We start from the raw sequence: 25,523 nt of genomic DNA, 5'->3' as shown, positions 1-25,523 counted from the left end.
CTGAAGCTGTGTCTCCCACCCCCACAATGAGGCTATGTCTACACTCAGGGCTTCTTGCACGAGTAATATTCAAATGAGGCTAACCGTGGAATATCGCTGAGCCTCGTTTGCATACCTAATAAGCCACCATTTTTTTCAGAAGAGGCTCTTGCGCAAGAAGGAGCGTCTACACTGCCCTCTTGTGCAATGCCATTACAACTATTACTTGAGAGGAAGAACGGCATTGTGCAAGTGGGTTTTTCTTGCGCAAGAAGGGGCAGTGTAGATGCTCCTTCTTGCGCAAGAGCCTCTTCTGAAAAAAATGGTGGCTTATTGGGTATGCAAATGAGGCTCAGTGATATTCCACGCTTAGCCTCATTTGCATATTACTCGTGCAAGAAGCCGCGAGTGTAGACATAGCCTGAGTATTTGCTTTCCCCAATACCTCAGTAAGAGCCAGGACTACATGCCCTCTTTGAGAAGAGTCTGTACAACTACCACCTCCTCAATGAGATCACCCTCTCCACCCTCAGAACTGGCTGCGTGCCCTGTCCTTTACAATGAATGCCCAACTCCTGCTCCACTTGCTAAGCACCATATCTGTGCCATCACTTGCTTCCCACCTAGTCAGTAACTCATGGGGCTGCTCAATTTGACTGTAGGGACTGTACAATTTGAGGCCAGGGATCTCTAGAATGCCTTACATGATTTATATTATGGAACAATAAAAATTAATAGGTAATCTTACTAATTAACAGAAAAACAGTGCTAGGATAACATTAACATAAGTTTTTGATAATGAAGTCATTGGGATAGTAGTGATGTTTCCAAATATTGTGAGATTTTAATCTTGTTGAAGTACAGCGAAATCCTTTAGTGCCAGAGGGAAAGACTTTAACTACCTTAAAATTAGCTTCAGAAGAGTGTAAACCAAGCTAGAAAGGCAACTTTTCTGAGTACATGCCAGAATTGTTTAGAGAATGCTAGACTATCAGTGAAGAAGCCAATATGAGTTATTAAAAGAGGTTCTTTGTGCCCATACAAATTACATGGGTGGAGCTCTGCCTATGAGGGCATCCCACTCCAAGTATCAGAAACTTTTTGCATCCAGAAATCACATTGTGAAATTCCACAAACTTCTGTATACAGGCAGTCCCTGACTTACGCGGATCCGACTTATGTCGGATCCGCAGTTACGAACGGGGCTTCCCCGGAGGACACGAACTGTGGGACCTCGCGGTCCTGCCGCCTATGTACTCTGGGGCTTTCTCCGCGTCTCCCTGGTCTGCAGACCAGGAAGACGCGGAGCAAAGCCGCGGGGGGGGGGGGGAGGGGCGGGCTCGGGCAGCGAGGCCCGCGGAGGGGCTCGGGCAGCGAGGCAGCCCAGACACGTCTGGGCTGCTCCGCTGCCGGCTTCCCCGAGGCTTTGCAAAGGCGCGGGGGGGCTCGGGCAGCGACTTGGGGACGCCTGGGGTTCTTAAGTTGATTCTGTATGTAAGTCAGAACTGGCGGTCAGTTTCAGCAGCGGCTGAATCTGGACGCCAGTTCCGACTTACATACAGATTCAACTTAAGAACAAACCTACAGTCCCTATCTTGTACGTAACCCGAGGACTGCCTGTATTCTCCTTTTCCTTTGGGGCAGATAGCTATCAAATGTACAAGATTTGGGATCATTCTACACAATTCTGAAGTATCTTTCACAGAGTCTACATTGTTATATTCACAGCCCATATAATAAAAGGCCTATATCTCACAAATACTTATACAGCTGAGTTACTATAAACAAACATGCATCAACACTTGCTTACATAAACAGACCTATAAAATCACTGTCCAATTCAGCAGGATATGGTTTTGGGTTTAATAAAGGATTGAGAAATTAGATAAAAGTATATGTAAGAAAGGTCTTAGTTACTTCTCCCTGATAGCTAGAGCAGAGTATATTTTCATGAACATATAGACGCTGCACGTCTGCTTTTTGAATGTAGTAAGATCTGCTGCGGCTCTTAATGCATTTAAAAGGCAAAGCGTGAAGAGTGGAGAGCACCGGGCAGGGAGGGGAGACTCAGTCAGTTAGCCTGTGTGAGAGAGATGTATGGGAGTCTCTGTGTGTGTGTGACCTCTCTTCATGCTTGGCTCAGGCCCCACAACAGACACGCCTCTCCTGGTACCCAGCGCTGTGACTGGATTTGTGACAGGGCTCATACCAAAGGGTGGCCAGCAGACCCAGTAGAAGGTAAATAAAAAGAAATCAGCTACATAGTATTTCTTTTTAACAGGGGCTCGGTCAAGTTGATTTTAATTTGAACATTTGTACTTCCTGGGTCTGATTGATTGCCAATGAACCTGCTTGAATAAGAGTAGTTTTACCAGGTGTCCCATCTTCAGCATAGACAAATATAGTCACCCTAATTAGAAGGGATGGATATTGTTTACAAATCTTGGTTTTGGAATTAAAATGTGGAAGTTTTATGGAACAGATGATAATGTCCCTGAGGAGCAACCCCATTTAAATAGTTTAGCTTGAACAAGCAGCAAGGTATCAGCTACTGAGTCTTCAATGCTTATTACATCGTTTCATTCAGCATCTGATGCAGTTTGAAAACAGCATTTACATACACAGCTAAAATTGGGGATCCTCTGGCAATAGTTGCAGGAACTCAGACGTTCTTTTGTTTTTGTGGAGATGCAGGAATAATTCAGTGGCTGCTTGTAGGCCTTTCCTGTGTTGTCTACACTAGAGGTCTAATCCTACAAATATTTACACACATGCTTAATGTAATTAAAGTCTATAGGACTATTATTGTACAAAAACTTAAGCAGCTGCATAAATATTCACAGCATACCATTTCTGGTAATTTTAGGGAAAAATTATCACTGATGTCACCATCAGATCCAGTGTTTCAGACAAGGCTCTGGTGACTTTCAAACTATTTACAACCCTATTTCATAGTTAAGAGCCAAGAACTATTGGAGTCTTCTCTGAACTAGAATTCTCACCAGCTAATATTGGTGTAGCCGAACTGATTCTTGTGTTGGTGTTCCCTTCCCTCCCCATTTTGTAAACATGGCCTTATTTACAAGCTATCTGAAATAACTACCAAATAGATAAAATAATTGTTTTGTTTTTAATCAGTTTAATCCTACAAACAAAGCAACTATTTTAGAACTGTACTGAAGTAATAATAGCTTCAGGGGGTCGCTGGGTTAGTCTGTACAGCAGTGCTCTCCAACCTTTTTACACCCAAGATCACTTTTTAAATGTCAGAACAAGCCAAGATCTACCACCCCAGCCTTCCCCCAAGACCTCATCCCTTCCTTGAAGCCCCACCCTCTCTATTCTCCTCCTGTCCATCACTAGCTATCCCCCACACTTATCCACTCTACACTGCCACTTTTTTTCCCGATTCTTCTGTAGGAAGAGATTTTTCCAACATTTGGCCTGTCTAGATTGGACCAAATGTCCCTTATTCCTCGTGGAACAAGGAATACAGGGGTTACCGAAAGAGCAGGTTTGCTCTTCCACTAAAAAAAGTGGAAGAACAAACGTGTCCCTGGATGCGGAAGAGTTTTTCTGGGATATCTCTGGAATCCTGGAAAAACTGCTGCATTCTAGCTGTACCCTCACTGGGTTGAAACAGGATGTGTGGGTTCTGGGGTGGGAATGAGGGATTTGGGTGTGGGAAGGGGTGAGAGGTGCAAGCTCTGGGAGGAAATCTGGATGCAGGAGGAGGTGGAGAAGTGGACACTGGCTTGGGGAGGGGGCTCCAGGCTGCGATCGACAGGTTGGTGACCACGGCTGAACAGGATAAATTTTAAAAACAACAAATGGCCTGGTAGCACTTTATAGACTAACAAAACATGTAAACGGTATCATGAGCTTTCATGGGCACAGCCAACTCTGGTCATCTGAAGAAGTGGGCTGTGCCTACGAAAGCTCATGAAACCATCTACATGTTTTGTTAGTCTATAAAGTGCTACCAGACTATTTGAAGTAACAATGCTATTACTTAACAAAATTTAAATTACGTAACTTTTAAAATAAGGCAAGATCAAGCTTATTCAGATCAGCAGCCTAATAAGCCACTGCCTAGTTAAGTGGGCGTCAACTCCCCTAATTTACTCATTCCAATATGCACTTATCTATATGCAATGTTATTTGCTTTTGTTTGTAAAATATGAAAGGTACTGGTAAAGTGTTGTAAACATAGGACATCAAAAAGTTAAGGAGAGTTACCATTGAAGCAAAAAGGTGCTTGTTGAGTTTATATAAAAGAACCATTTTATATAAAGACTGGATCAGCTATCCAGAAACATTTCAAGCTGTACATTTACCTGTTTATAAAGAAGGTTGGAATCACTGATTCTGTGATCATGACTGCACATATATTCAACTTCTCTTTCTTTCAGGTTGTGGTACTTCAGTCCACAAACTGCAACACCTGGTTTGCTCTGCCCCAAGTATCTTGAGCTATGAGAAGGCAAAATATATGCCAGCTGGGCAGGGCTGGATTCAGGTTATGAGGTCCTAAGGCTAATGGGAGGGAAGGGCCTAAGTATGAATCACATATTGATAAAAGGGTCTTCATATGTATGTAAAATTAACACATTTATTCTACTTAGTTCTCCAAACAATTTTGTTTACCTAGCTTTAACTGTTGCAAAGTTATGAATTATGCCATCATAATTCAAAGATCTGTCAATTTTATTCTCAGTGCTCAAAAGGGACAAAGTACTGAGATGTTCTTGAGTCATAGTGGATCGGAGATGACAAAAGCTTATCTATTTGGATGTACCAACTTATCACTGAATCCAATGTGATGGAATGTTTCCCAAATGTTGAAACTGCATTATTTATCACTAATGGTTGCTAACTGTAGTGGAGAATGTTCCTTCTCTCTTCTAAGAAGGGTCAAAACTGTCCTTCGAGCCATCCTGCTGTTACCACTTTGGTGAGAAATTTCAACTCTACTGTTCTCCAGGAGCACAGGAAAAGCCCCAAGAAAATTCGAATTTCATTTCCTGTGTGGCCAGCGTAGCGAGCAGACATCAGAGCAAGCAACACACCTGACCATGAATGCCCAGTTGCAAATGAGCACCAGCATTGAGCATGCAGGAAAACCTGGACCTCACTGCTGTGTGGGGGAGGAATCTGTTTAGGAGGAACTACAAACAGCAAAAGGAACACTGATATCTACGCCAAGATCACAAAGAACATGAAGAAGAAAGGATAATGGCCAATAATGCCATGTGAAAATAAAGGAGCTGAGGTGGGCATATCAGAAGACAAAGGAAGCAAAAGGATGGTTTGGGTCTCTGCCACAAACATGCTGCTTCTATGAGCAGCTGCATGAGATCATGGGGGTGTGTGGAGGGAGGGGGTGTTACCCGACCAGTTTCCCACCGAGTCCATGGATTCTTCCCAAGATACTCCTCAGGTAGCCTCTGGTAGCAGCGTGGTGGACAGTGTGAATGAGGAAGAGGAGAATGGTCAGTAGGCAAGCAGGGACACTGATCTCACCAACAATCTCCTCCTCCTAGGACATCTTGTTTCTGGGCCCTGATGTCAGGGTGGGCACTTCTGGTGAGTTAACATTTTTTATCATGCTACAAGTGGGTTATGGCAATTGGATGTGATCTGTGATGGCCACTTAGCCTATATGGTTTGGGCTTCCCTGAACAGTTTGTTAATGTGCCTGGAGATGGAACGGGACTCCTCCCTGTACATCTCCACAGCACTCTGCTGCTAAATGGGTTCCATGCTTACTCTGCTATGGCATCTACACAGATAACTAAGGGGAAAAAGGGTGCAAAAAGACTGTTTGCTGTTGCTTTCAAGAGGGGTAGGTGGGAGATGAGCATATTATGGGACACTGATGACACAATCATAGATTATTAGAACTGGAAGGGACCTCGAGAGATCAAGTCCAGTCCCCTGCCCTCACAGCGGGACCAAGCACCATCAGATCATCCTTGATAGATGTCTATCTAATCTGCTTTTAAAATATCTCCAGTGATGGAGATTCCACAACCTCCCTAGGCAATTTATTCCAGTGCTTAACCACCCTGACAGGGAGTTTTTCCTAATTTCCAACCTAAATCTCCCTTGCTGCAATTTAAGCCCATTGCTTCCTATCCTATCATCAGAGGGCAAGGAGAACAATTTGTCTCCCTCCTCCCTGTAACACCCTTTCAGGTACTTGAAAACTGTTGTGTCCCCTCTCAGTCTTTTCTTTTCTAAACTAAACAAGCCCAATTCTTTCAGTCTTCCCTCATAGCTCATGTTCTCTAGACCAGTGTTTCTCAATCAGTGGTATAAGTACCCTCAGGGGTACTCAAGAGAAGTCTGGGGGGTATGTCAACACCTGAAATTTGGAGAAAACTGAATTTGTTTTAAGTTTTGCAGCACTTTATTATTTTTGTACAATTAAGTTGTTTAAACAAATGTGTTGCGATGGTAGAAAAAAATGTGTGTCTGAAAATTGTAGGTACTGGCGGTACTTTTATATATATATATATATATATTTTAAAGGGGATACTTACAATTTTTTTTAAAAAGAGGTACTTTATAAAATAAAGGTTGAGTAACACTGCTCTAGACATTTAATCATTTTTGTTGCTCTTCTCTGGACCTTCTCTAATTTTTCCACGTCTTTATTGAACTGTGGTGTCTGGAACGGGACATAATACTCCAATGGAGGACTAATCAGTGCAGAGTAGAGCGGAAAAATGATTTCTCGTGTCTTGCTCACAACGCTTCTTTTAATGCATCCCAGAATCATGTTTACTTTTTTTGCAACAGTGTCACACTGTTGACTCAGATTTAGCTTGTGGTCCACTATGACCACAGTTCCCTTTCTGCAGTACTCTTCCCTAGACAGTCACTTCCCATTCTATATGTGTGAAACTGATTGTTCCTTCCTAAGTGGAATACTTTGCCCTGATCCCTATTAAACTCCATCCTGTTTACCTCAGACCAGTTCTCCAGTTTGTCCAGATCATTTTGAATTATTAACCTATCCTCCAAAACACTTGCAACTATGGATGTTAAAATGCGAGTATTTAATCAATCAAATAGTCAATAAAAATTCAATCAACTATTTGATTAGTTGATAGGCAGCCTGTCTCAGTTTTGGCTTGTGCTAGATGCAGAACCAAACCCTGCTGCGGCTGTGCAATTTAAAAGGCAGTCGGAGGAGGGCAGCCTGCCCCCTGGCTCCTATTACGTTTTAAATTGCAGAGCCGCAATGGGTTTTTATCCTACACCCGGTGCGAGCTGAAACTAAGCCAAGCTGCTTGCCCAGCTGGCAGCAGCCCCTGTGCGCAGGAGTACAAGGGGGATTTGGGACCTCTCGCACACAGAGACTGCTGCTGGGAAGCAGCACCTGCCTACGGCTGAGTCACCACAGACAGGGGCTGCTTTGCAGCAGCAGTCCCTATCCCATGCTTCTGATAGAGGAAGCAGTGGTGGGGAGTGGGGAAACGGGCCGTACCACAGAGATGGTGCTAGGGGGAACCGGCTTTTAAGCCAGCTCCTGCTCCCTACCTGTTGCTGCCTCTGACATAGAAGCAGCAAGTGGAGGGAAAATGCGAGTAGTCAACCTAGTCGACTACTCCTTTACATCTCTACTCGCAAAAAGGAGTAGTCTACACAGTTCCTTTTTGTGCAAAAGCCTCTTGCACAAAAACAGCTGCTAATTAATTATGCTAATGAAGCGTGGCAATATTCCACTCTGCCCTTCGTTTGCACAAACTTTTCCAAAAGAAGTCTACAGTGTAGACGTAGCCTAAGTGTATTCAGAACTACCTTCTGTAGTTTTGGCTCTAGTGTGTACGTGGAGCATAAACCATAATGTAAAGAGTCAACAAAGTCAACAGTAGCCGCCCGACTGGGAATGCACTACATCACATTGGCTATGTCTACACTATGCTGTTCTACTGGAAAAAGCTAAGCAAATTGCAAACTGCGTAGCTTTTTCGCTTCTTTTTTTCCAGAAGTGGCTTTTCCAACATTTGGCCTGTCTACACTGGGCTAAATGTCAGAAAAAAACCTGTTTTCGGAACATCCCTTCTTCCTTGTAAAATGAGGTTTACAGAAATGCCAAAAAAATGCGTCTGCTCTTTCAAAAAAAATTTCAGAAGAGCAGACACGTTCCCTGGATGTGGCACAGTTTTTCTGGGATACCAGAGGTATCCCAGAAAAAGCCTGTAGTGTAGACATAGGCATCATGTTGAATTCTTGCACGAAGTGGGGATATGTACCTTTTACTTTACAAAATTGCATTCTAGAAAATAGACCTTAGTAAATTTGATCTTATCTCTCAGTGTAGACAAAGCCGTAGAAGCCCCTTTATTAGGAGAGGAACATTGGCAGCAGGCACTTCAGTACATTAAGTCTTCGGGAGGCTTGTAGTAAAGGTAGCTGTCATGCAGAGTTCAAACTGTGCTGGATGTTTGCTTCCTACTTCTACCATATTGCAAGTCAGGAAGCTTTCCTCACAGAATATTCTGCATGTGTGAAGTTGCCCTGCACCTTGGGTAGTCATTCTAAGTATGTACTTCTGAAGCTAAGATGAAGTAAGTTTAAGACCATTTTTGATTATGAAAAATTCAGTAAACATTGTCACCAAATTCAGTGCAGATGTCCAGAATAAATCTGTGCCACGTGTAACTTTCCTACATAACTTTGGCTTGCTCTACATTAGAGTGGCTGCAATGCCACTGGAGGTGTGATTTCAATATAGACAGACCTATCGGAGATAACTTTAATCTGCAGACCCAACTCCCTCTGCTTGCCCTGCCATTGCCTCCTGTACCCTGAGGGAAAAGCTATTCAGTATCAGGAGATGCTGGTAGAGTTTCCAGACATCCAGGTTTAACAGCACAGCAGGTGCCTCTGGCTAACACAGACTCCCTATGTATCCTGGTTCCCCAGGGCTCCAGCAGGTAGGTGTCTGGATGGCCAGGAAGGCTCTGTGTGCTGCCTTGCGTGAATGGCAGCATGGTACCTCCCATTGTCCTGGAACCACAACCAGGCATTCACTATTACTGGTATCTGACCCAATTATATCTCAATATGCGGCAATCACATCTCCAACTGCACTTTGGACATACCCTCAGTATACAGGGGAAACCAACATCATACACACTGCACAACTGAGGCAGCACATTTGCACTGGATTTTATTTAAATTTCTTCAACATGAAAAATTCTATCAGAATAAGTAGAATTTAGTTTAGTTTCTTAAATGATGAAAAGTTTTTGTACTGCTAATAAATTTAAAAATTCACAAACAGGATTAGGGGGACTAGAAAGAGTCAGCTGCAGCACAACCTGGGGCAGTAATAATCCCAGACACCTTTTTCACTGTAACAGCTGGCAGAAAAGTCAAGGCATGCATAAAGAAGGCAGCAGACGTAACATGTACTTAGAAGTCCAAGACAAAGGATGATTCCTTACCACCACTTGAGACTTCTGAAAAATCAAAACAGGCTCTGAAGAACTTGTGAGGAGTCCAGGTAAAGAAAATATTCTGAAAGCAGCATAGGGTTAACTGCTGAGAAAAGGCAATGCAAAGAAGCTCACTGCTATCAACAACCTAAAAATCCCAATCAGACTGATCATTCAATTCTTTTCTGTTTTCCCGCTATGATAAATTAATTTTATTCACATTCTTTCAGTCACATGGAGTTTATCCGATGCTGCTGTGTGACTCATTGTGTTATGCAACAGAGCAAGACTGAAGAAACTAAGATAAGAAACTGGGAGGAGTCCAATGTTTAGCCTTGATACCAATGTGTTAATATAATTAGTGCTTTATGGTGATTGCTGAAAGGAATGTTAGGACTCTTGGTGTTCTGTGTGGCTAAGACCTATTCTGTTTAAGGGCTGCCTGACCTTGAGCTTACAAACCTTTCCTGCAAATAAATTTCAGGTTCACTGTTCAAGATCCTGGGTGAAGTGCTTTAAAATTCAGCCAGCCAATTTCCTACCTTCTAGCTCAGGGGTATGCAATCTATGGCTCTAGAGCCAAATATGGCTCATAACAGAGCCAAAATACACACAACTTTTTGGCTGTGTCTACATTGGTGTGATCTTGCGCAAAAACTTGCTGCCGCGAGCTCTTGCGCATGTACACTGACGTTCTAATGTATGAAATCAGTGCTTCTTGCGCAAGAACTATGATGCTCCCGCTCAGGAATAAGCCCTCTTGCACAACTGTTCTTGCGCAAGAGGCCAATGGAGACAGGCAACATGAATTTCTTGCGCAAGAAAGCCCTATGGTTAAAATGGCCATCAGAGCTTTCTTGCACAAGAGAGCGTCTACACTGGCATGGATGCTCTTGTGCAAAAGCATATCTCTTGCGCAAAAGCACATGCCAGTGTAGATGCTCTCTTCCGCAAAAGAGTTCTTGCCCAAGATCATGCCAATGTAGACGTAGCCTTTAAGTAAAAATGAAAAATTAATTCAAAATTTTAAAAATGTGTAATTACCCATGTCAAGATGATTTTTTGGTCTATTTCATCTTTAACTGTATATTAAACACACTGCTTATTTTAACAATCATCTATCTTCTCCGTCCTTTTGCAAACACAGTGCTCTGTTTAAGATTATGATTTGTTCACATAAAGCATCCATTGAAGAACTGGATTTGACATTCATTTCAGGCCTCTCAGTCAGCAATTTGGAAATAGAAATAGCAGATTTCAAAAAGCTGGATAGTTGAGTGGAAAAATTAGTCAAGCTGAATTCTGATTTAGAATGTATTGCTATTGGAACACGATGATAATCTGATTTTGCAAACTTGTAAAGAACTTCCTGTCACACACAACACCATGCAGAATGTCAACTTGGCCTTACTTTTCAATGTTTGGCTCCACTTACATGTGTGAACAGGCTCTCTTTCATTTGAAACACAAAGGTAATTTGCGCTCAAGATTCGAACTAGGGAGACTAATGTAGGCATTCGAAGTTGCAAATGAAGCCCGGGATTTAAATATCCCAGGCTTTATTAGCATCTTCCCATCCAAGCACCATTTTTAAATCCCCTTAGTCCGCGGCTACACGTGGCAGTCAAACATTAACTTGAACTAAGTCCTTAGTGGAATGAGGTGTAACAGTTAACTCGAACTAAGGACTTAGTTCGAGTTAACGTTTGACTGCCGCGTGTAGCCGCGGGCAGTTAGTTAGGACTAAGGGGATTTAATAATGGCGCCCGGACGGGAAGATGCAAATAAAGCCCGGCATATTTAAATCCCGGGCTTCATTTGCAACTTCGAATGCCTACATTAGCCTCCCTAGTTTGAGCTGGGGGCTAGTATAGACATACCCTTAGTATTCATTCCTAGCAGATAAGATGAAAGATTCCTCCAGTGTATCAAACTCCAAATAGCAGCCTGCACTGTCCTGGTCCTCAGCCTGCACCTAAATGAACAACTTTAGTTGTCTCCAGGTTAACAGGGAACCCTAGAACACTGAAAGTGCTGTAAGAAGCACAGTCAATGGCTGTGCTTGAATATTTAGCTCAGGAAGGTGCATGCATTAAGAGTTCAAGTTCCTGCAGCAGGAGTGCTGACTCTTTGCTCCAGGGCTGACGCTCCAGAACCATAGGCTAGGTCTACGCTCACGGCTTCTTGCGCAAGTATGGCCGTTCTTGCGCAATAATCTGCAGAGTGTCCACACTGCCCGCCCGCTCTTGCGCAAGGAAATTTACAGTACGGCGTGGTAAGAGAGGTCTTCTTGCACAAGAGCTACGCTCTTTTTTTAACAGGTGTAATCCCTCTTGCGCAGGAGCTCTTGCGCAAGCAGGCAGTGTGGACGCTCAAAAAGGATTTCTTGTGCAAGAAAGCCCTATGGCTAAAATGGCCACCAGAGCTTTCTTGTGCAAGAGAGCGTCCATACTGCCATGGGTGCTCTTGCGCAAAAGCACAGCTCACACATGGCAGTGTGGACATTTCCTTGCGCAAGATGTTCTTGCCCAAGAAACCGCGAGTGTAGACATAGCCCTAGTGTTTTCCAGCTGAGGTAAAAAGATACTGAATTCCCCAATGCAGGGCACACAAAGCTGGTACTCAGAGCTTAATGTCAGCAGCATAGAGGACAATGCGTGACTGAATACTGATATCTGGAATCGTGGCCTACAACTCCAGCACACAAAATTCAGAAGAAAAAATCTCAAGCCCGCTATATAAAGCGGCGTCAAGGAGTTGTTGGCCTTCTCTCAATCACTTGTGAAGACTGCCTCATTTGAAGATTTGAAGTCTAATATCTCCAGACATCAAGCACCTAAGTGATTTGATATGAGTCAAGATGATATCAATTGCTTTCTCAACAACAATAGTTTATAAATGCCAAAAATATATTAATGAAATGCAGTTCCGCAGCCTTAACTACTTTCTTACCCTCCAGAACTGGTCCCTCCAGAGCAGCACTGCACATTAACATTTTAATGTGATGTTAAAAAACAATCTCTTACTCTGATGTTCCTGCTTATGCTTTATTGGTTCAATGCATAGGATTTAGTTCTGTCAATCTGGCACTTTTCACAAGTAAAGATTATAAATGTAATTCATGAGTTCAGCATGGTTTCAATTTTTATAATTTGTTTACTTTTGAATGTTTATCCCTTTTGGTCATAAACTAGTATTAAAAAGTATCAAGGGTCACCAGTTGCATAGATGTACAATTTTTCCTTCAATCGATACAATGAATTTCCCGCTGGAATTTTATGTAATTCAGTTTAACACATATACACATATCATGTTTGCTATATGAATATTTATAAAACAAGCAGTAACTACATTTTTCATAAGAAAATTTCATACATTCAAATAAAAATGTCACTTTTCAATAGTGTAACACAATAGCTATGAAAAATATAAGCACTATCACAATGATTATACAAGACTTAAGGTCACCTGTTACATAGAATTGTGTTTGTGAAATGATTAATTATGCAATAAGCTGGATTTCAAATACTCCTACTCTGTTCAAAACCTAATACAAAATAAATGTTTAGCAGGTCTACATGACACATTTGGAGGGGCGGGGGAGGGGGGGGGAAGAGGGGGAAAAAAATAAGACAAATGAGTATTGCTTTTCTTACGACATAACATGTTCCAGAGCCCATCAATAAACTGATGTGAGACCAAAACCTTCTTTGGTAGACATGACTGGAAAAGGTGAAGGTAGAGATCTACAATAAAGGCAGAGGGCTAAATTAAACAAGAAACATGAACAAAAATGTATTGTATTGTGTCCAAAGGATACATTCTGCAATTACTACAACAAAATTAACACTCATAGTAATACAGTACTAAATAGGGATGTGAAAGTGTAACCATAAATGGTTAACTAATGAGCTTAGGCGCATCAGTTAATGTTCACAGTTACATGCAGGTTCCTGGTATGCATGGTTCTGGCACACACTGCCTGCTGCCCTGCACGGCTACCTGTTTCAGTGGTTACATGATTACTTAATTACACGCATTTTAACATCCCTAGTGCAATAAAATCAAGCGACTCTCGGTCACAACTGTAACAAGGTCTGGTGAATTATCTCAGTGGCTTCCCTTTGTGCGGGTTTGTGCAAACCTTTGCATTATACATAGATTCATATCTCAAAACGTAACTTTTCAGTTATCTCATTGTCATCTACAACTTTCACTAAAACATATGGACACAGTCACTCACAAACTTCATTGAAACACTTGACAAATCTACAGTATTTTTGTAATAAAACTGATATCCAGTTGCGTAAGTTTTGAATTTGTGTGAACATTTTGCACAGCCCTATCCTGAATCCTCCAAATTATGCTCCTATGGATAAAGCAATATCTAACAACAAACCACAGGCAGGGGGGAAGTGTCGGGGCTGGTGGAGGGGGCAAGAGCCAGGGTGGCCTCGGACCGTCCTAGGGTGGGGGGAGAGCCTTGGCCCAACCCCCTGGCAGCCAGGGGGAGAGAGCCAGGCCAGCTTCAGCTCAGCCCAACCCCTGGCAGAGAGCACAGGGCCAGCCTTGGCCCAACTCCCCTGATGGCTGCGGGGGAGAGAGCTGCAACAGGCCAGGGCTGCCATGTGTTGGCCTGGCCCTTCCTGGTGGCTAGATGAAAGCCAGGGCTGCCTACCCCCGGAAAGGGGGGGTTGGCAAGTGTAGTGAGCTGGAGGCACTGCCCCTTAGTTGTTTTTAAAATCTATGTTTGGATTTAGAACAACAACGACAACAAAAATACAGCAATCCGTTAACTTGGGGATTTTGGACTTTAAAGAGAGAACTAAAACCAGCCACAAATCTCCAGAAACTCCAACCTCAAAGACGCCAAATTATAAGGTACTTTTCCCACCAAAATTTCCCCTATAAACATTAGTCATCAAGTCCCACCTTCTTCAAAAGCTTATGCAAACAAATTGACCTCCAGGGAATAATAAAAAAAAACAACAGTTAAACAGCTGGCCTGTCAAGACCACAGACTATCGTGCTGACCAGTATTAAGTTGTTTTTTTGAACTCCTTTATCTAAATTGACCTGTGACCTCTTGTCTTACAGATACATTTACATTCATTGAAGTGCGAACAGTTTGTGTGTGTGTGTGTGTTTATACAAATACCTAGCACAACAGAAACCTGGCTCACAACTGGGGCCCTTGGTATTGCCACAAGTTAAAATGTACCTAATGAGAATCTGTTATATATATTTTCATTTTCTTTACATTTTTTTCCTTTTCTGATATGTGGAAGATCTGTTACTATTAATTTATCCAACTTGACAAACAAGTCATATCTTTATCAGAACCTGACATCCAAACATTACCAACACTGGGATATTGTTATATTGTTTACACCACTGATAAAAAGAATCCCTATTAAGATCTGTAAAATACTAAATTTGCCATGATTTACATAATCAGCATTTGAAGTTCTGATTTAAATAAGATTTGTACCACTAGTTTTTTGAGGTAGATTAATAGTCTGAGTATTTTCTTTTGAAAATCAACGGTTTTCTGACTTGGTGTTCAAAGAAAAGAATGAGAAGTACTCACCAATTAGATTAAAAATAAAACTTTGCTTCTGAGCAGTACAAGCAGTTATGTGCCAGAAAAAGAAAAAAGTGTAATCACAATTAGCATAGGGTATTTTGAAGAGAATAGCTAAGTTCCCTTTTCTTCTTATGGCAATTGCCATCTTCTAATTACTGAAAAAGTAAAGGAGGGAATAAAACACATACCCCCACCCCCCACTAACATGTTCATTCCTCATTAAAGGGAACATATATATATTTATTTCTATATTGAACAAGCTTAAAATGTGAAAAAAGCTGAATACTGGTATATTGTACATAGTATGTAGTATACTAGTTAGCCATTTCTGAAATATTACTTGTTAAAACCTTTACTTAAAAAGCACTTACCTTAACAGAGGTACTGAAAATACCTGTAGTATATACTTGTATGAAACATCTCTCAGATAGGCAATACCTAAACACAAAAGAAAAAAAGTACAAGATTTCATTATTAAGTATATTTTACAAGAAAAATATTTCATTTGAAGCTTAATTACTTATGTGCATGTACTCATCTAAAGATAACTAATGAACGATAAAAAAATCACTTTAGGAGAAAATGGTGAATTATCACAATATAGCAAACTACGGGCACGTCTAGATTACATGGCTCCGTCAACGGAGCCATGTAGATTAGGGTTGTAGGGAAAAGGAAATGAAGCAGCGATTTAAATAATCGCCGCTTAATTAAAATTAAAATGGCTGCCGCGCTGTGCCGATCAGCTGTTTGGTGGCACAGCGCTGTAGTCTGGACGCTCCGCAGTAGACATCAAAGGCATTTGTCGACCTTCCCGTTATGCCTCATGGGATGAGGTTTACTAGGGAGGTCGACAAATGCCTTTGATGTCGACCGCAGAGCGTCCAGACTAAAGCGCTGTGCCGCCAAAGAGCTGATCGGCACAGCGTGGCAGCCATTTTAATTTAAATGATTATTTAAATTAAATGATTAAAATTAATTTAAATCATTTTAATTTAAATGATTATTTAAATCACCGCTTCATTTCCATTTGCCGAGTAAACAAATCTACATGGCTCCGTCGACAGAGCCATGTAGTCTAGACATGCCCTATGTGTCTAGTTTTCATGACAAAGCTCAAAGGAAATGGCAACTCAAGCACCTTGCAACCCAAGCACCACTGGATCGACCTCTGGGCAAGATGCTTTGGGCAGTCTGATTGTATTCACTGGCAGTCTTGTTACACCACCAAAAGATTTTAATATCTATGTGCTCACCGGCCACATAGTAGCATTCCTGAACAAGTGGGCTGTGCCCACGAAAGCTCATGATACCATCCACGTTTTGTTAGTCTTTAAGTACTACCAGGCTATTTGTTGTTTAAGTTTATTCTGTACACACTAACAAATTTCAAAGTCTGAGGGGATAGCCAAGTTACTCTTAATTTCTAATACCTCTATATCAAGCAAGTCACTAAAACCAGACTAGCGCTGATGGAGATGACTGGGGTTTGGCCCTGAATATCTTCATTTTGGGTCTTGTCCTGCCATTTTATAGAGCAGCTGAGGAAGACTGAAAACTGAACATGTCAATCGCCTATTCTTAAGACTTTCTCCACACCCACATTTCATTTCTGTACAAGAAAGTTGCTCAAACTATAGCTTGATAGATCCATAGCTTTGTGACAAGCATGTCACAACCTCCCCACAGAGGCTGCTGAAGGGCCCAAAATATGGCAGTAGGTGCAGTTATACAGGAATCGGCCTCTTTAGAGCCACCCCCAGCACAGTCTAGGATACTATCCAAATATTTGACAATTGCCACCTGCTTGATGTCCCACCTGGGATGTTTACTACTGAACTAATTATAGTATGGAGCTGGAGGATATGGTCAGGGATTTAGTTTTAACCAGATTGATAAGTGCTACCTCTTGCCCAACAAGATCAACCATCAATTGCAGTGTTTCACCAAAATGATCTAACAAGACAATATAACTGATGTATTTAAGTTCTCAAAGCAGAATGATGTTCACCTCAATGCCACGGACAGCTGTCTCCTCATATTGATCTATCAATACTGATAATCAACTCATTTCATGTTAGTACCAAACAACATTTCTATCAGGCCATAATTTCTTCAATTTCCATGCAGCATTTGTAGCTAAAGCCCATCTCTTTTTAACTTCATCCTTGATGGAACCACTGGCACAGTTCAAGCTTGCTAGGTATACATAAGATTTTACTTGTTCTATGACATTACTGCCATTATGTTTCAATACTGTCTATTGCCTCTTTGCCAAGATGTATCCATTCGTGTTCTTGGAATTTATTGTAAATCCAAAATGACTATTTTATTTTCTGAAGTAGTGAAGAGTATTACTGTTAATTCAAATGTGACTGCCAGCTGCACACCACCTGCAAAAGACAGAGCGCATAACCCTAAATAACACAATGTCATGTCTTCCAATTTGTCTAACATTTTTAACGTCTAATTTAAGAACATGATGATAAGTGCCAGGGTTTCCATACCCCTTTGTTTTACACCAAACTTCAACTTGCTCAGCTTTCCACCAATTCTCATGCCACACTACACAAATCCTTGCACATAAAACTATCAGATAAGATAACTGCAATTATAAAACGCAGTATGATTTTAATACAGGTTGGGCCTCCCTGGTCTGGCACTTTTGGTACCTAACTGGCCCTGAATGAGGAAATTTGCTGGATCAGTGGAAGTCCCCCAGCCCTAAGCTGGCTCTGTTTCCAGCCCTGGCTGGTCACCTTACCACTGAGTCAGGCTCGGCCAGGCTGTCATGGCCCTAGCACCCGAGTTGGGCTGCTGCTAGGCCTGTCAGGCTCACAGTTGCTAACCCTCCTGCTGCCCAACTCCCAATCACTGGGGCTTTTTGGGTTCGGGAACATCCGTGGTCCTGACAAACCATAGATGTTGCAGGAGCAGAGAGTCCCAATTTAGGGAAGTGCAACCTGTACTTTACATAAAGATTTCCTCCAAAGCAACAGAAATGCCTTTGTGAAATTGATGAAAATAGCAAGTATCTTTAAATCCCCTTTTCATCTCTCCACCTTCCCATGCCCAAAGCAACTATTGGAGGATAAATATCTGATCAATGCAACTTCAGCTTGGCTTGAAGTCTCACTTCCTTGCCTACTACTTCTAAAACCAGTTTTAATCTGTGGATAATTACTTTCATTTCCCCTGATACTGACAATAGCCTCTACAATTATTCAGATCGGCAGAATCATTGTTCTTCAGGATTGGTACATACTATTGTGTTTACCCAGTATCTCCTCCTGCTCCCATACCTTGTTGTATATTTTCCTAATACTTTGATAGCACTTGTCCTATTTTAGTGACCCAGCTTTTATATTGTCTATGCTGAAGCTTTCTTTTCAACTTTTTCACTGCTCTTTCTGATTCTTCTGCTCACGACACAGAGCTGACATCCATTCTCAAGAGACCCTATTCATTTAGCATGTCTAAAATGCTTGCTTCAGCACTTTGTCAAAATGCAACTTGAATAATTTCAACACCACTTTGGCATTTGGAGTCAGTTAACCGGTAACCTCTTACATTTTGTGTGATTAGCCTAACTGTTTCTCCATACAACTCATCCTTTTGATATATTTTCATATTTTGTTTTATTAATGCCTCCTTTTCCCAGAACTTTTGCTTGTCCAACCTTTGTGATGTCTTCTATCCAACTGTCAATCCATAACAACAGTTCATAGGTATGCTGTTTACAGTAGCGAGTAGTAAACTATACTATGACATTCCACTCAGATAACAGGTTCTAACTGTCCATCGAAGTAACAGTGTGTCCAAACTGAGAGAAGAACTTAAATGCCTAGTGATTTTGAAAAGTTCTGAATTTGGATCAACTACAAATATACATATTTTAAAGCTAAAAAAATTCCAAACAAGGACCCACATCATCCCCTCACAGAAAATTTCTGGGCTCTGTAACAACCCCTCATGGAAATTGCTCTCTATACTGTCCTGTTGCCAAAATGGTGGTCCACAGGATACCTATGTTAAATATGAAAAGGTTCTGTAACACCACAATACCTGTGGTCTCCAGCACTGCCTTATGTCTGGGCAGCTGCAATGGGACAAGACAAAATTGCTCCTCTCTGGCCTTACCAAGCCACTTTTTCCCAGCATGTCAGCCTCTACACATGACTTCCTATGGACCCTGGACACCCACACAGGCTTCTGTGGGGTCTCAAATGATGGTACTGGAGGTACTTAACTGTGAATCTTGGGACAATGAGGGATTGTGGGCCAGTATTCATTCATAGAAAATTCTATGTTTGATTGTTAGTAATACAAAGTAACGGTATTATTCTTAAACTTACCGGGATAGAGTATATGTTCCATCAAAAAATGGTCCATTTCAGTTACTCAGATGTTCTACAAAAATAGACCAACCAAACCATATAATTTTCAATTATTTAAAAATGAAAAACCTGTTAATTCACAGAACTAGTTTTTGCATAAGGCACTCTTATTAACTGATTGAAAACTTAAAGATTTGGGGTGAAGTTTTCATTAGTAACATATAAGTATTTGCAATGGAGTAATTAAGCAGCCATAAGAACCAGCGTTGTCACTCTGCACCACAAGAATGTTTTAGAAAAACATATTAATTAGGACGGATTTTTTGGGCATTATATTCAGTATAAATTTAATTTCTGAAGTCTAGTTTTAAAATTGGCAGATCTGTTATAGATGGTCTTGCCGTTCCCGTAAAATATTTTTGAAATCTTCAAAGGGAAGGTTTCTTAAGGCATTTGGTAAAATGTGGTTCAGTGTAATCCCTGGCAAAATATTATTTGTTTCTAAGCTTTTCATCAGGCAAATCATTTCTATCCATCTTTGTGTGGCTCTACGTTCTTTTTTAATGCAGTTCTTCATTCTTCTCCTCAAGCTTGCTATCTCCTTCTCTAACTGACATATCCTTTTCTTGGCTTCTATGGGGCTTCTGAAAGCATAACTATGTTCAAGTAGTACTTGTCTACAGCTAATATTTGTTTTGAAGTTCGATGCCCCTTCTGGGGAGTAAACATCTTTCTTCTTCAAAAGATTTTTTGACATAGGTTTCTATAAATAAAATAAGAAAGAAAATAAAAATTAAATTTATCATATTATTCAAGTTTATAAAATGCCAAACTTTAGATTAATATAACATGTAATTACTACATTTCTACTAATTCAAATGTAAGGAATCTGTAAATTGTGTGTAATATGTATTATTACGGTATCCCTACTTTCTTGTCATTTCAGATAAAAACGACATCAGTGTTAGAAGGTATTCCTCACCTTACCCTCTCAAATTTAGTGAAGCACAGTGTTAGAGAAAGATAGATCCTGATTATTTACAAAGTCTCCAAAACATGCAAGATGAAACAGGAAGAATAGTTCCTCTGGAAATGGGAAGAATGGAAAAATTCAGAAAACAATATAAAAGATGCACTAAATCATGAGAAAATTGCATTTTTTGTGTGTTAATAAACAAATCATTACAATTACACCTTTATATAAATCTAGGCTGTGAAAAAAGAGTAAGCAAGAGTAACCAGTAATCTATAAATAAGTCATTCAATAAAATTTTGATATCTGAAAAACAAACTATGCCTCATTTGGCTAGATTTTAAGTTTCATCTGCACTGATACTAGGGATGTAAGAGTGTAACCAGGCAACCGGTTAACCAAGTAGTTGATATTTATTGATTACTGGCACCAGTTACACTTTTCATAGGGCTGCTGAGAGCCGCATGTGTAACCGATGGAAATTTTATCGGTTACACAGTTAATAATTTTTAAAATGTATAACATCCCTAACTGATACCAAGCAGCTATGACTAGGATTTATAAATAAACAAAATTAAAAAATAAGCCATATTACCTTCAAAGGGGAAGCAACCACATGGAGCTTTGGGTCAGCGGGGGATTCCCCACTGGCCCTGGGCTTCACACAGTGTGCCAGCTTTGAAACGTACATTTCAAAGTCGGCCGCCACTGCACCCCTGCCCCATCCTATGGAGCTGGAGGCAAATGGCTTTTAAGCTGGCTCCCTCCAGCACGCCCTCCTCACTCCCCACCTTGCTGCCTCTTTGTGATAGAGGCAGCAAGTGTGGGAGAAGCAACTAGTCGACTAGTGCGCTGATTATCTGATAAGCTTTTGTTCATCAGCTACTCGACTAGTCGCTTACATCCCTAGAATATACTCCACTATGTGACTGTTCCCACCCCCAGCCTGTCCCCTCCCCATGGCATGTAATCTGGGGCAGGGTAGTTGGAGAGCTCTGTCCTCTCCCAGAAACTCTCCTGCCATGCTGCCTGCTTGGGACCCTGCCCAGTGCTACATAGCAGCTGCTTGGCATAGTGCAGTCACTGCATTTTATTGAACCGCACTGGGTAGTGTCCCTGGCAGGCAGCATGGCTGGAACTGAAAAAAGAAAGGCTCTGGCCCCACTTCTTCCCTTCTAGCTTTGCCTCTGGCCCCTTGCTCTTCGTTGGTGTTTTATAGAAGAACATGTGACCATTCATGCCTCTCCCACAAATCACCCCTGCCCACTTTTGATGAAATCAAAGACATTTATCTCATCTGTAAAATGGGGGGTAATGTTGCTGAACTTCTTTATAAAGTTCATTTAGCTCTAAAGACTGAGAAATGTTAGAGGCATTCGTGGGATGAGTTTGCAGAAACAATGCATTTATAGTTGTGTGCGTACATAAATGGACATGATCACCGTTTAAAAAGTTATTAAAAAGTAATATCAACTACCATTCATATTCCTGTTTCCCTACCAAGACTGGTGATTTTGTAATTACGTTTTTTCCATTCAAACGTATCTTTTCTTTCTCCTATTGCTGTGCAAAGGAACAAAACAAACAAACAAAAATCAGGACAAAAAAAAATCTGTACAAAATCTGGACAGAGAAAACTGAAATTGACTATACACTGAAGTGTTATCAAATACCTCAGGAATTTGTTTTCCTTTATTAAGGTAATTTTTTCCCCTCTTAACCAGAGTGCTACTGCTGAAAGGTATTAGTTTTAACAAGTGGTAAAATTTTAGATAAATGACATAAGGTGATAGTGTTCTTTAAAGGAAAGGGTGGATGGGTATGGATGACATACAATAACATTATAACTGTAAAATGAAAGAAACTGTTTATTTATTTTCTTAAAAATTATGTAGAATTTTGTATGAGCCTGTCACTTGTGCATGTCTTTATTTCTTTTAATTAAAAAGAAAATAAGGGAATGACGTACGTCCAAAAACTTACCCTGAGTTTTAGATGTGCAGGGAAATCAAAAATTGTAGGAACAGCATCCATTCTAAGTCGTCGAGTTTGTCCAGTTAGGTCAAAACAGGAGGATTCAAAATGCTTTGAGCAAAGAAAAGTATGTTTACCAGGCACAAAATTATTGCGTTTTACAAGGCGTATCCACTCATTTCTTCTCTTGGGATCCAAGGGAAATCTTAGAGAAAAGACAACAGAAATAATTAGATAAGATAGCGCTACAGGTTGCGCCTCTAAAATACAGGATCATCTGTGGTCCAGTATGACAAAAAATGTTCCAGGATCAGAGAGTCCCAGTGTGCTGCAGATGGGTGAGGGCCCAGGAGCTGACACATGGCTCAGCTGGACTGCGAGGGGGGGCAGTGGGAGCCAGTTCATGGCATATCTGGGCTGCGGGGGAGGGAGGTCAGAATCCAGGAAGCCTGGGTGGGGGGCCAGCAGCAGGGGTCCTGAAATGACTTCCCTTGATATGGAAAAACCCCTCATCTGGGACCAGTTAGACGTCCAAGGGTGCAAGACCAGGGAGGTCCAAATTGTAGTATTATTTATAGAAGAACAACGAGAAGTCCTGTGGCACCTTATAGACTAACAGAATTATTGGAGCATAAGCTTTTGTGGGCAAAGTCCCACTTTGTCAGATGCCACAAAAGCTTATGCTCCAATAAAATCTGTTAGTGTATAAGGTGCCACAGGTCTTCTCATTGTTTATGCAGATTCAGACTAAGACGGTTACCCCTCTGATATTTATACAAGAATTATTTTATTTTGAAGAAATTCTATGGCCTATTTTATACAAGAGGTCAGAAAGCAAGATAATGAGGGCACAGCCTAGTTAGTACAGTCCAAATAAAACCTAGTGGTTTGTGCAATGACACCTGGACCAGGAACCTGAGCCAGGAGTCAAGAAAGGGGTTGGAACAAGTCAAGAGTAGGGCTAAGGTAGGACAAGGACAGTGCTGAAAGCAGCCTGAAGAGTCTGTCATCACTATCAATTAGGTACTGGTGTTCCAAGCCATAAACTCATGTAGGGCTAACCAAGCTGCTGTGAGGCTGGTATATGTCCTGAGAACCAATAAGACCAGCTCCTGATTTCTGGACTGGCTGAGCTGAACACAAGAATGACTCATCACTGCATGAAACAAAAGACAGGACTATGCAGCTCTTTAAAGACTAACAAGACACACTTAGGTCTGGCCCACGAAAGCTCATCACCTAATAATCCATCCCGTAGTGCTGCATAGTGTTGTCTTTTGTTTCAGCAAGACCAGACTAACACAGCTACATTTCTATTACTATTCATCACTGCATATAACTTAATGATGATCTAGTTTAGGAATGGCTCATCACCTCACACAATTACTCCCTTCTGGCCTTGGACTCCATCAAGGATTCCCCCCCCCCAGCTATAATGATAGATAGATAATACAGGGGGAAAAGCTTTGGGGAAAAAACATAAAACAAATCTACTTTGGGGATTTAGAATACTATTGTAATAGTAAAATACAGTGCAGTGAATGAAGCACAAGCTTAACTATCAAACTCCTTACAATTCAGCTTTACAAGGAATTAAAAATCACAGTATTTCCTCCAAGTTTTAGTTTATCATGGCAGGTCTGAGCATAGCATCCAAGCTCCAAAAGCACAGTCAACTTAACTAAGATTTAAATATACCTGGTAAACTTTTTTTAAATTGGTGGTTATGCCCCTTTTTTGCTTCTTTTATGTACAAATAAAATCTAAAAAGATTTAATGTTAAATGTTTAAATGTGTGCTTTAGTATACAAATCCCAGAATACAGGCAGTCCCCGGGTTACGTACAAGATAGGGACTGTAGGTTTGTTCTTAAGTTGAATTTGTATGTAAGTCGGAACTGGTACATATTGTAGGGGAAACTCTAGCCAAACATTTCTCCAGAGCTCAGTTTTATTCTCCCACACCTCACTTCCCTCAGTCCTTTATTCTCAAGCTGAGGTGTCTGCTGAGAAAAGCCGCTCCGCGTCTCCCTGGTCTGCTGGGGGGGGGGCACTAGCTTCGTGTCTCCCTGATCTGCTGGGGGGAAGCAGCTAGTGCGGGGTTGCCTCACCCCGTTTGTAAGTAGGGATCCGATGTAAGTCGGATCCATGTAACCCGGGGACTGCCTGTAATGTGTGACCATGCCTCGTGTGGCTGAAGAGCTGCTTGAGAGTCTCAGCTGCTCACTGAGAGGTCAGCCCTTGACTGAGAGGCGGGATGGATGCTTCTCTAACAAAGCCATTCTCTCCCCTAGCTGTGAATCGGGCATTAGCACGTAGCAGAGGATGTCAAAAGAAAGAGGGCAGCTTTAGACAAGCCTGACTCACAATTCCCTCTCCTCTCAGAAGGGAAGGCTCCACTTCCATTCTTACGATAGCCCTGAGCTGCATGTCAAAGTACAAGAAAGCAGCAGGAAGGAAACAACCCGGCAACGCTGAAGGGCTCCTGGGTCAGGCGCTGTACAGCTAGAACACTAGACACGGCAATTCGCTTCCCCATGACCGCGCTCTCCAAAGCGCAGAGCGGACTCGAGCCACAGCCGGGCGGGGGGAGAAGAGGCGGAGAATGAAATCGTGTCTACACGGGCGCCTGTGTGCGGAGTTCATGGAGCGACGCGCACAGACTCGGGCCGCGTAGCCAGGTCTCCCCGCCAGCGGCAGCCGCTCTCAGGGCTGCTGTCTAAGAAAACCGGAGGCTCCCGCAGTCACGGGAGCAGAGAACCGCCCGGAGAGCCAGGCCTCAAACCCCCGCTCCCCCCGCGCGGGCGGTACCGGTGGAAGCTGACGTTGACGCTCTTGTTGTAGACAGCCGCGCACCCCGCCGCCGCGCAGCTGGTCGGCATCTCCCTTCGCAAGCGGCTCGCGGGGGCGGGGGTAGGCTCGCTTTGCCCCTTTAATAAGATGGCGGCCACGTCCCAGCTGGTCCATGCAGCTCCTTCACCAACATGGCGGGAAACGCCGCCACCCTTGGAGACCGTTATCCATACCCGCCCCATAGAGGACACTTGGGCTCTTGTCGCTGCGGCCCCGGCTCTTTCCTGTACATTTTGTAACGGCCGTAGGCTGTTAGTCAGAACTACAACTCCCACGATGCAGCGCGCCACCCCTCTTTATTACACAATCTACCACGGCTCTCTTCCCCCCCTTTCTCGAGGGGGCTGGGAGAGGGGAAGCTATTAGTTC

The 25,523-nt window shown here is 42.1% G+C and overlaps 1 protein-coding gene across 5 annotated transcripts; it reads right to left on the bottom strand.

Moving 5' to 3' along the window:
- Positions 1–356: 356 nt before the first annotated feature.
- THAP2 (THAP domain containing 2) lies at positions 357–25,484 on the bottom strand. Of its 5 annotated transcripts, XM_075931871.2 has the most exons (7): positions 25,113–25,484; positions 22,312–22,507; positions 19,374–20,118; positions 17,030–17,411; positions 15,390–15,456; positions 15,022–15,049; positions 357–13,177 (listed from the first exon to the last, which is right to left on the bottom strand). In XM_075931871.2, the coding sequence occupies exons 1-3, from the start codon at positions 25,334–25,336 to the stop codon at positions 19,741–19,743; spliced, it is 798 nt and encodes a 265-aa protein (XP_075787986.1). In that variant the 5' UTR covers positions 25,337–25,484; the 3' UTR covers positions 357–13,177; positions 15,022–15,049; positions 15,390–15,456; positions 17,030–17,411; positions 19,374–19,740. The 5 variants fall into 5 exon arrangements, with proteins under 5 accessions (XP_075787986.1, XP_075787970.1, XP_025039657.2 ...); XM_075931855.2 differs by having other exon boundaries at positions 357–15,049; XM_025183872.3 differs by lacking the exon at positions 15,022–15,049.
- Between the last annotated feature and the right edge of the window lie 39 nt (positions 25,485–25,523).

The sequence above is a fragment of the Pelodiscus sinensis genome, chromosome 1 (assembly GCF_052426305.1).
Source record: "Pelodiscus sinensis isolate ZL-2025 chromosome 1, ASM5242630v1, whole genome shotgun sequence".
Classification (NCBI taxonomy): domain Eukaryota; kingdom Metazoa; phylum Chordata; order Testudines; family Trionychidae; genus Pelodiscus; species Pelodiscus sinensis.
The sequence above is the reverse complement of the archived record's forward strand: the minus strand, read 5'-3'. Positions and strand labels throughout refer to the sequence as shown.

What these genes read in the sequence shown, in the direction of transcription:
- THAP2 (XM_075931855.2), bottom strand. Translation starts at nt 25,336, where the DNA reads ATGGGGCGGGTATGGATAACGGTCTCCAAGGGTGGCGGCGTTTCCCGC. An exon ending in GTCAACGTCAGCTTCCACCG is followed by an intron (nt 22,508 to 25,112) that starts GTACCGCCCGCG and finishes CTTTTCTCTAAG; the next exon opens with ATTTCCCTTGGATCCCAAGA. An exon ending in CTGCACATCTAAAACTCAGG is followed by an intron (nt 20,119 to 22,311) that starts GTAAGTTTTTGG and finishes TTTTATTTATAG; the next exon opens with AAACCTATGTCAAAAAATCT.